The sequence below is a fragment of the Notolepis coatsorum genome (assembly GCF_963971535.1).
Source record: "Notolepis coatsorum genome assembly, chromosome: 13".
Classification (NCBI taxonomy): domain Eukaryota; kingdom Metazoa; phylum Chordata; class Actinopteri; order Aulopiformes; family Paralepididae; genus Notolepis; species Notolepis coatsorum.
In genome coordinates, this window is record NC_140177.1 from 14,322,540 (window position 1) to 14,334,379 (window position 11,840).

Below are 11,840 nucleotides of genomic sequence, written 5' to 3' on the forward strand. Positions count from 1 at the left end.
GTGTATATGTAGAAGCTATGAGTAGTCATATCAGATTATAAGGGGCACCTGTTTGAATATATATATATATTTTTTAATGTAACACAGGGGGTTTTGCCTCACTTGGTTTGTGTTACTGAAGGGCGTTGGTTCTCTTGTATGGTTTGCCATTTGCCGTGTGCCGTTTGCTTTGCTTCAGTGGTGCTTCAGTGGTGCTTCAGCGGTGCTTCAGTGGTTCTTCAGTGGTTCTTCGGTGGTTCTTTATGGTTCTTCATGGTTCTTCATGGTTCTTCAGTGGTTCTTCGTGGTTCTTCAGTGGTTCGTTAGTAGTTCTTCAGTGGTTCTTCAAATATTTATGTGTATACTAGGGTGGTTTTGAGCTCTGGCAACTCTTGGTACCAGACTGTAAAGTGTGTGGTGACTGGTACAGTAAGGATGGCTACCGTAGAGGATTTTATTGGTAACCCTTCTGATGAGCTGTTGGAGAGGTTTACCAAAGAGCAAATTTTGAAACTTGCTGTGCACTATGATATTGAGCTTACTGCCAGTGAGAAACATTTAAAAACAACTGCCTTGTGGGGGCCGGTGGCGCACGGAGATTACGTTCGTCACCAACACCGGGAGACACTAGGATTCGCCTGTTCGAATCCAGCTCCCGGCGTTGCTATCAGCTTGGCTGGCCTCTCACACTGATACAATTGGCTGTATCAGGGGGTGGGAAAGCTGAAGGGTGGGTCCTGGGCGTTGTGGACAGCGACCCCTACAGTTCGGTCGGGGCGCCTGCTCAGCGAGGGTTGGAACTGAGGAGAGATAGTGTGGCCTCCCACACGCTACACTCTCCCCGGTGAGAACCTGCGCGGCCAGGTTGGCCTGCCCCAGGCTGCACATGCGTCGGAGGAAAGCATGTGACAGTCTCCGGTCTCCCGGACCAACAGTAGGGGAAAGTATGCAACAACCAGGAAGGGTGAGATGGGAGAAAAATCGGGAAAAAGGAGGGGAAGAAAGATAATAAAAAAAAAATAAAAAACTGCCTTAGATACTTTGAGGGCTGTACTCATTGAGGAGCGTGTGCTTGTGGCGAAGGTGGTCGAGCCTCTTTTGTCTGAGGTGTCTCCGCAACCCTCTGGTGTGGCGGAAGGTGTTGCCATTGATTGGAGGCTTAGAGAGTTAGCATTTAAGGAAAAACAGCTACAACTTGAGGAGAGACAACTTGAGGAGAGACAGCAAGAGCGTGGGCTTGAGGAGAAACGAATGTTGCTGGAGCACGAACGTGCGCTGAAGGAGCTTGAATTTAAGCATGCTGCCTTGCAGGCGGGTTCTGTGCAGTCGGAGTCGCGTTCCGCTTTTGATGTCAGCAAAAATATTAGAATGGTGCCTCCTTTTTTGGAGAAAGATGTGGATAGGTACTTTCCCCATTTTGAACGGGTGGCAACCACGTTGAAGTGGCCTAGTACAGCCTGGGCGCTGCTGCTGCAGTGTGTCCTCGTTTGTAAGGCGCAAGAGGCGTATACTTCTCTGTCCCTTGAACAAAGTGCTGACTATGAGCTTGTTAAAGCTTCCATATTGAGGGCTTATGAGTTAGTCCCAGTGGCCTATCGTCAGCGTTTTAGAGGCTATCGCAGGTCGGAGGGACAGACGTATGTTGAATTTGGAAAAGAGAAGGAGAACCTGTTTGATAGATGGTGCACCTCTCAGAAAGCAGAGTCAAAAGAGCAGCTTAGACAGTTGATTCTCCTAGAGGAATTTAAAAACTGTGTTCCTGATACCATTTCCACTCATCTAAGCGAGCGTAAGGTATTGCAGATAGGCGATGCTGATGAGTTTGTGTTGACACACAAATATGTCTTTGTAGAGGAATACCGTGTTGAGTCCAGGGGTAGGCGTCCTTTTCAGGGGGGCCGTTTCCCAAAACCTGTGTCTGCTGGTCAGTTTACTTCAACTCCTAGGCATGGTGTTTCTGCTAGTGCATTCCCAGAGGGGGTTATATGTTTCTACTGTAAGGAGCCTGGTCATATCGTTGCTGGGTGCCCTGTGCTTGAACAGAAATGTCAAAACTGTGGCTCTGGTAGAAACCGTATGCAGAACACCTATGCCGACGTTAGAGGGTGATGGGGGGAGTATCAAAGGTGTGGACAAGGAGCTCGAGGGCTCCTCAACATTTATGATGGATGGATTTGTTTCCCTGACTGATGCACTAGAGTCAAAGCAGGCTATAACAATATGGAGAGATACAGGAGCTTTGTCCCTCATTCTGGAGGGGATTTTGCCATTTTCAGAAAAGTCTTCATTGCATTCCGGTGCCATTGTTCGTGGCTTTGGAGGAGGCTTTGTGGATGCACCTTTGCATGAGGTCACACTCAACTCTCCCTTAGTATCAGGCAATGTTGTTGTGGGGGTATGTTCTCACATTACACTTGGTGACACGTTCTTTGTTGAATTGGAAAGTGACCCTGTTGAGGGATTTGGGAAGGTGATACCGTCTCATGAGGAGCTAGTGCTAGAGCAAAATAGAGATGTCTCCTTGTCGTCCTTCTTTGAAGTGGCTGCATTTAACCGTGAGATGGCGCGGCGTAGTTTAAGTAATGCAGGTGCAGGCGTTGTTGTTGAAGGTTTTGGAATGCACACTATGAATGTACCTCTGCATAATGCTTTTCTTCTTTGTGCCCTAGTGTCGGGCCCGGTGGTGGAACCGAAGGTGACAGGCGTGCCGGATACACATGTGGCAGGAGATGTTCTGGCAGCGTAGTGTCTCAAGGTCTTCCCAGCCTGTGCGGTGGCTGAGGCCACGGATGAATTGGAGGATGAGTGTGGGAAGGATGCTATAAGAAATGTTGCTGATTCAGGTGGCACCATTTCTGTTAGTGTTTCTGGTGTTTCATGCACCGTTCTAGTTGAAGAGGCTACAAGGCCTGACTTAAACTGCCAGCCTTCCCACAGTAGCTCTACTGTTCATGATGTTTCACTTGTAGGCAGGGATGATCCCAGTATGTCAGTTGATGATTCTAATGTTGATTCACGTGACCCCACTGACTCTCTGCCAGGCACTGGGTATGCTAGGTATGCTAGTCAACCAAGTTACCTGTGTCCTGTACAGCAGGAGCAGCCTTCACGACCTAGTCTAATGAGAGGCAACCATTTTGATCGTGACATAGTTGATGTGTGTGCCACCATTTTGAGTCATGACGTTGGTTTTTGTGCCGCCATTTTGAATGGTGAGAATGTCATGGCCGTTTCTGTGGATAACGTATTACTGTGTTCCAGCGGTGGTGTTGACATGCCTGAAGCGGTGCATCCCACCCTGGAGAGGTATGACTTACTATCTCCTGAACGGGTGATGCCAGGAGTGGGGAGACGGATTCGGTGGCGGTGCCAGGGAGCCGTGGTTTACTTTGTTTTCCTGTTTTCTGTCCGGGGAGCAGTGAGCTTAGTTCTCATGCTGTTTCCAGTTTGATGCCTCTTTTTGACAGGTCGGTATCGGTGGAGTGGCCTGTTCAAATAAAGTTTTTGTTTTGGGATGATCTGTTCATGGGTAGATTGGCTTTTAGGCCTGGTGCCTCAGTAGAACAGGTGGTGGTGAAGACAGATCGGATGTTCCCACCAGATCCACTCCATCTGGGTCCAGCAGGATACATTTTGGTGGGGGCTTATTTTCCCAAGAGTCGGGGAGGTGTTGTTTGTATTAAACAACATTGTCGAATGTTCTCGTGTGGGGAGCATTCGACAACGTTGATGGTCATGTTCGACAGGGGCCGACCCATTGCCGCTTTGTGGTAGTGACTCACTGTTTGGTGGTTTGATGTGTAGTGGTTGCCTCCTGGGCAACCATTTTGGTGGGGGAGATGTTATGTACCATGCTTTTGGTTAACCCTGTGTCCTGTGTTACAGCTGATTGCTGCTAATTGGACACCTGCCTGGCAGGGCTCAAAGGCCCTCCCCCAGCCACACATGCACTGAGACTGCTGCTGGAAGACACTGTTGGAACAGTGTCTCCCTCTCTTCCACCACTTTGATCTTTAGTTTGCGCTATATATCATAATAAGGATAGTCTTTTGGTTTAAACATAGACCGTTGGTGTCTGTGTCCCCTTATGTTGCTTCCTTCTGAGCCAGGGTCGTAACAATAGCCTGTATATGCCTAATGCAACAATGACTGTGATGAGTATCACGTGCGGCTACTCCCGGAGTGATGTAACGCTCCAAGATCAACTCATGCCTGGGAGAGAGAATGTCCCAGGCAGAGAGCCACCAGCGGCCACCTGCAGACAATGCACTCAGCCCTGAACATGTTGGTTCAAATCAATAACGTCCTAATGTGGTAATTAGTGTCCTTATTACAAATGTTGTCTGTTTAGGGTTGTTCTGTGTTAGTATTCTTATTCTGTGTTTTGGTATTTAGCCTGTGTGTGTTCTTTGATGGTTGTATTGTATTTTGTATTGTATCAGTTCTAGTGTGTCTTCCCCCAGCTGTTGATCGTTGGTAATCATTGTTAATTAGGTTGAGTATATTAGGTTGTCCTGTTCCCACTTCCTGTTGTGGCGTCATACCTCCGTGTTACCTGTTCGTTTGTACCTTGCTGTCGTCTGCCTTGCCCTGCTGTTGTACTTAGAGTCAGTAAGTGATATTTTATACTGTTTTTGTCATCTTTGTTTTCGTATCACAGTCCTTGTTTGTAGTTAGCGCCAGCGCCGCTGTGCCTTTTGTTTTGTATTGTTTATATCCCTGCCTTGCTCCTGCCTTGAGTTCTATATTAAAGAACACCGTTGAGAAGAGCAACCACCGTCTCCTTTATACTGTCTAACCGCATATTGGGTCCTTCTTCATGCCGAATCGTAACATTATGACGCCACCATCACAAGACCCAGCGGGAAAGATAGTGGGAACGATGAAGGTTCTCTCCAAATTAATGGAGGGAGATCTTTCGAAATATTCCCCAGCTAAATGGGTATTTCTGTTTCAGACAATCCAGTCCGCAGCAGACCAGTATCCGGACCAGGAGGCAGAGATGAGGGTGATGGCCGACCAGGCCGCAGTCCTCATGGCGAGGTATCGCGTTCAACCCTCTGATCTGCCTCCTGTTCGTGTTTCTGCAGCTAGTCAGGTCCAACCGACTAGCATTCAACTCACTGTTAGCCTGGGTCCTCAGGCTGGCCGGGCTTCTAAAGCTAGCCTAACCCCTACAGCTAGCCTAGCTCCTACAGCTAGCTCAGGGCCCACGATCGGCCTAGCCCCCGCGGCTCGCAGGCCTCCGAGTTCTGGCAGAGCCTCCACGGCTGATCCGGTCGTCGGTGCCGTCCTGGTTCCGATCGGCGTGGTCCTGGATGTCACCGCTCCTCCTCCGGCTTCCACATCCTGTCCAGCCTCTACGCCTGGTACGGCTACTACACTGGGTCCAGGCTCCTCATCCCCGGAGCCTACGCCACACCTCGCCGCCGAGATCGGTCCGGTCTCCACGCCCTGCCCGGCCTCTACACCTGGTCCGGCTGCTGTGCCGGCTCCCGGCTCCCCGTCTGGTCCAGCTCTGCATCGTGGACGGCGTCCTGGTCCTCGCCGTGGTCTTCGCCGTGGTCTTCGACGTGGTCTTCGACGTGGGCTGCGTTGGATCCTGCTCCGGGGGTCGTCGCCGCCGCACCGCCGCTCCAGTTCTCCGGATCCGGTACCTAGTCCGGCGGCTGGAGGGTCTCCCGTCCGGGATCCTGCTCCGGGGTCCTTACCCTCCGTTCCTGGCTCCAGGCTCCCGGATCCTGTTTCTCTCTCCACCCCCACTCTCCGGGCCCCTGTTTCTCTCCCCGCCTCCCCTCTCCGGGCCCCTGTTTCTCTCTCCACCCCCCCTCTCCGGGCCTCTGTTCCCATCCCCGCCCCTCCTCTCCGGGCCTCTGTTCCCCCCCCCGCCCCCCCCCCCCCCCCCCCCCTCCGGGCATCTGCGCCCGTTTTCCTCCCCCCTGGCTGCTATGCCCCTCCTGGGTTCTTTCCTCGGACTCCCGGCCCCAGTTCTCCGGGTCCTCGCCCTGTTTTTTTTCCGGGGTCCCGGCCTCCTGCGTCGCCCGTGCCCGGACGATGTTTTCGGGGGTCTGGTAGCCCCCCGTTCGGGGGGAGATACTGTAACGCTCCAAGATCAACTCATGCCTGGGAGAGAGAATGTCCCAGGCAGAGAGCCACCAGCGGCCACCTGCAGACAATGCACTCAGCCCTGAACATGTTGGTTCAAATCAATAACGTCCTAATGTGGCAATTAGTGTCCTTATTACAAATGTTGTCTGTTTAGGGTTGTTCTGTGTTAGTATTCTTATTCTGTGTTTTGGTATTTAGCCTGTGTGTGTTCTTTGATGGTTGTATTGTATTTTGTATTGTATCAGTTCTAGTGTGTCTTCCCCCAGCTGTTGATCGTTGGTAATCATTGTTAATTAGGTTGAGTATATTAGGTTGTCCTGTTCCCACTTCCTGTTGTGGCGTCATACCTCCGTGTTACCTGTTCGTTTGTACCTTGCTGTCGTCTGCCTTGCCCTGCTGTTGTACTTAGAGTCAGTAAGTGATATTTTATACTGTTTTTGTCATCTTTGTTTTCGTATCACAGTCCTTGTTTGTAGTTAGCGCCAGCGCCGCTGTGCCTTTTGTTTTGTATTGTTTATATCCCTGCCTTGCTCCTGCCTTGAGTTCTATATTAAAGAACACCGTTGAGAAGAGCAACCACCGTCTCCTTTATACTGTCTAACCGCATATTGGGTCCTTCTTCATGCCGAATCGTAACAGAGTGACATCGTGTAGCAGGTGCCAAGTGCATGTATTGAATGAATGAACAAGCGTTTTTAAATTCACCTGACGAAGATCCACGTGGATCGAATTTGACTGATTAATAAAGAAATCATGTTCTGAACTCGGCACCCATTAACTCAGTGTCCATTGTCACCGTGAGTATAGTTAATCTCTCACTTTTAAATTAAAACACAACACATAAAGAAGCTTTTCCTTCACCTAACTCAGGGGTCGGCAACCTTTACTATCAAAAGAGCCACTTTGCCCCCTCCTGCACAAAATATATCTGGAGCTGCAAATCCTATTTACCTTTAAAATGAAGATAACAAAGTGTATAAAGTTTTATATACTGTATATTTATACTATATGTAGAGAAGGATTGGAATTTATTCAAAAGCTTATTTCTAGTATGTACTGTACCTATTGTTCTTTTTCGTTCTGTCTCAAGTGTCGGAGAGGAGATGCGCAGAAATGACAGCTGGCACCAAATCCATTCCGAATAAGAGACAACGGACGCAGTACTTTGTTGGTGGTGTGAAAATATGCCTACAAACATGAAATATCTTTGGAACGGTTTGTATTAAATTATATCTGAATCGGGAGATTATCTTCTCTGTCAACATTTTAAGTGTATCTCTCCATCGCGTAAAGGCTGACTGGCAGTGCGCATATAATAAGGCATATACTATTGAAATTCGTTTTCTCTAAAGAACGCATCTATTTCTATATTTAATATCGTTTCATATATACTCCAGTGCGCCATCAAACAGAATCGGCCGTCAGACGCGCTGTGCACGTAACAGAGAGAGGGGCGCTTGTGGAGAGAGCTAGGTGGCAAGGTTGCCCTGACGACTGAAAGCTATGTTAACGTCACTTTTGAGGGGATTCCCCAGGCTGGCAGAGCTGGCAAAGTCCGCGACATCAGCAAACGAGGCTGTCCACGCTGAATTAAACCCTCTATTTTTATTTTTTGGGATTTATCCATGGTTCGCTTATTGGGGGGTCGGAAACTCAAGATTAGCCACCGGCAGGGAGAGGCGTGGGGTGTGACGCATATTTTAGTTGATGAAATATTAAACACCTTTTTTATTTCAGTTCATCTCCACAAAATAAAATTAATTAAAATAAATAGTTATTTATTTCCATATTATTATTTTTCAAACCTACATGGAGCCACTGCAGAGTGCGGCTCCAGAGCTGCGGGTCGCCGACCACCCACTGACCTAACTCATACGTCTCACAAAAGATTCGTATTGTGACATTTCCCCGGAGATGCTGAAAACCCCCTGAGGATCAACGGTTATTTTCCCACCTTGCATAGCAACTACAGTAGTACGTACCTGACAACATGTACTGGTAGGCGTTGTCGGAGATGGAGAAGATGTGAGGAGGAGCTTCTGCCCTCTTCTTGCCTCTGTAGGCATTGACCACAAATTGATCGTAGACTGGCAGCCACTTGTAGGGGTTGACGGTCACACAGAACAGCCCAGAGTAGGTCTGAAGATCAGAGAACAATCCATTTAGATAGAAGAGAACGATCCAATTTGATTTAACAGAACATTTCACATTATTCTGTGCAGAGTTTACCCTCCCAGCGACCAAGTCCTAAGTTTGCATACTGACCAACTGAGTTTATGTGCAAATACAGATCATTGTTCAGTGTTCACAGAATTCACACAGCGAGCGAGTGGACATGTTTTAGCCTGTATGAACGATTAGGTAACACTTTATAATAACACTCAGTTATAAGACCTTTATAAGGTATTTGTAGATAATGAACTAATCATGAACAGACCATTTATATGTATTCGTAAATGATTATTAAATCATTTATAACTATATTTGTATAACATTTACAAATGAGTTCTACATTATTTATAACTCATTATCATGGTCATAATTTGTTAAATAGCTCAGCTTTTACTCAATAAGGCTTTGAAATGGGAGATATTTTTATATTAAGATATTACATAAATTAACAGTAATACAAACATTTTGGATTGATTGTAATCAATTTATATACAGTTTTATACACAGCATAAAATCCTGTTTTTGACCCTTATTTAATTTCAAATATCGGAAAAACAAGTTGCAACGATGTTGAGTTACTGCACATGCCAGTTAAATAAATATTTTTAATTATGTTCTGTACACAGGTGGAGGAGGTCCCTTTCTGTTTCATGCCCTCGCTCTACAGAGGTACCATCCCTCGTCTAAACCAAGCGTAGCGCAGTATATAATATCTTTATATGTGCAAACATGTCTGCCACAGATAATCGCATGTGTGTTACATGTGCGAACGGGCAACTGCAGGCAATGCCCTCACCCTCTCCAGTACCCTGCCCGATGACCAGTCATCTTTTACATGGAAGGAAGGAATGGAGGAATCCATTGATATTCATTTCACGCTAGCTCCTTGGCAATGGGGGTAGGTATTGCTTCAAATTGAAGCTACATTTTCTTTTTTGTATTTTCTTTTTTTTATTATTTTTTAAACAAACACATAAACAAACATGACAACACACAATAGGATATACAAATACACATATGCTCCAGCTCGTACCCCCCTCTCCCGGACCCCCCATTGGATAATCCAACCATTATAATTTGTTCCTAACCAGACACTACCATTATATGCTGGCTTTTATTCTCTCCACCACTTCTAACCACATTGCCATTTTGGATTCATTGAGACCCAAAATTCTAGCTGTTGATATTTCTTGATAAATCACATCGAGATATGTAAGAATCCAGACCTTACGGCACATTTTTTCCGGTTGAAACCATTGTGATGCTATCAGCTTTTTAGCCACTGTGATACCGGATAAAACCAATCTCTTTAGCTGTGGAGGTACTGCATGCTCAAAGACATCATTCAGCAGTAATACAGAGGGGTGTACAGGTATATCCAGAGTTAAGAGATTTGACAATTGCTGGGTCACTTCTTTCCAAAATATCTTAACTGGTGGGCAGTCCCAGTACATGTGCATAAATGTCCCTTCGTCCCCATTTGTACATAAGGAGCATTTGGAGTCTTGTTTAAAGCTACATTTTCATGGGGGTGGGAATGGACATTTTTTAAAGAGGTCAATTGACCTCTCACCTCAAGATATCGCCTCTAACCTTGAACACTGTAATGGAGTCCTGTCTGGGGTAACCAGCAACACCCTGGACAGGCTCCAGTATGTGCAGAACTCAGCTGCCAGGGTTTCTCACCTGCACCAAGTCCTTGCAGCACACTGGCTCAGATTTGATGGGGCTACATCAATATACCTTCTATTAAATAATCCAATGAGATTGAAAAATGTGATTTTCATTGTACTGAATATTTGAAGTTTAAAAGGTGTGTCCAGAGTAGGGCCATATACTCACATAGATCATCCAAGCTGCGTAACGCTCTTTGAGGTTAAACAGCACAGCAGGCTCATGGAGGAAGGTCAGCATGGCCATGTCCTCGATCTTATCGAACTTTGGAGGATTCTGTTGCATAATTGCAGAGTCTTTGACGGTCACAGTCTAGGAGACATAACAGAGGAGAGACTATGTTATTATGTTCACACCTACTAAATGACAGTCATATATACCGTTGTGGTATGCAGAACATTTGTGTTGATGCGTTTATGTATGTTATCTACATAACATACTGACTGACCCTATTAATATAGTCAACATGGCAGAGAATGTTACGGCCACATGGCTGTGATTCCTCCTCTCATCACTCTGACGGCGGACACTTTAATCACACTCTCACTGGGACTCACACATGGTCACCCAGACTCACACTTGAACTCACGTTACCACTTAAAAAATTACCGCCTTAACACTGTCTGGCCCTGTGAATAAGGGCTGCCGTGGGTTCCTGCTTCAAAGCCCCAGTCCATTATCCAAATATAAACTAAATGAAGACTCATATTTTGAAATGCATTATTAAAATATTTGTTTATGTTCCTAATCTTTTGTAAATGTTGGAGTAAAAACTATTCAGGATGTCCAAACATCTTGCTACGACCAGCACCTCCCACACAGCATGTGTACAAGTGTTTCCTAATTTAACTGATAAGTGTTCAAAGGAAAATACTTAATATCATATATTATATATATATATATATGATATTAAGTATTTCCTTATATATATATAGAGAGAGAGATTACAAATGTATATAATTTAAATATAACTATATATCTCATGCTGTATCTCTGCAGTAACATTACTCCCATATTGGCTGGTGTATCCCATTATAGATTTGGTTTGTTCTGTTCCCATATCTGCTGATAACAGAGGAACCACTGACCCCAGGTCTGCTGATAACAGGAATCACTGACCCCAGGTCTGCTGATAACAGAGGAACCACTGACCCCAGGTCTGCTGGTAACAGAGGAACCACTGACCCCAGGTCTGCTGGTAACAGAGGAACTACTGACCCCAGGTCTGCTGATAACAGGAACCACTGACCCCAAGTCTGCTGGTAACAGAGGAACCACTGACCCCAGGTCTGCTGGTAACAGGAACCACTGACCCCAGGTCTGCTGGTAACAGGAACCACTGACCTTGCCATTTATTGTGTCCACAGTGACCATGTCTCCCTCCCGATTGGTGATAGAGGCCTTGACAAACTCCTCCACCGCGTCGGGGATGAAGCATTCCTTCTTCATGTCGAAGAAACGCGTCGAGGCCTCCATGCGTTCCTTGTCGGACTTCCTCAGGAACGGGGCAGCCGCGCCAAAGATTAATTCCATTGCGTCCCCCATGGCTGCGCTGGGAGGTTAGCACAGAGGGTTAGTCATATTTCAATGTTCAACATCCAGATTCTGATGTGTCTTGTCTACTCTGTCTACAGTCAAAGGAACACGCCAACATTATGGGAAATGTGCTTACCATCTCCTCCAGAGTAGTGACTTTTCAGATGCAAATGCAAATTACGACAGGACAGCTGTTTCAATTGCAAATCCCTGGTGGCACCATTTATGTTTCTACACTAAAAGATGCCTTAGGAACTGGAGACTATACTCGAGATACAAATGTCCTCTCTGCGTTCAGTAGAAAGCTATGCGTCTGCAAGATAGCTTAGCTTAGCACAAATTAACGGGAGCCGATACGGACCACTACCCTA

General features: G+C 46.5%; 1 protein-coding gene across 1 annotated transcript in view; it reads right to left on the reverse strand.

The window, feature by feature from the left end:
- LOC311239258 (myosin-7-like) overlaps positions 1-11,478 on the reverse strand; it is a gene marked incomplete at both ends in the record, with an annotated part of 28,531 nt that extends 17,053 nt beyond the window's left edge. Inside the window, 3 exons of the mRNA XM_084327564.1 lie at positions 8,070-8,226; positions 10,102-10,245; positions 11,278-11,478. Coding sequence (XP_084183690.1) covers positions 8,070-8,226; positions 10,102-10,245; positions 11,278-11,478 — 502 coding nt within the window. The remainder of the gene's footprint in view (positions 1-8,069; positions 8,227-10,101; positions 10,246-11,277) is intronic.
- Between the last annotated feature and the right edge of the window lie 362 nt (positions 11,479-11,840).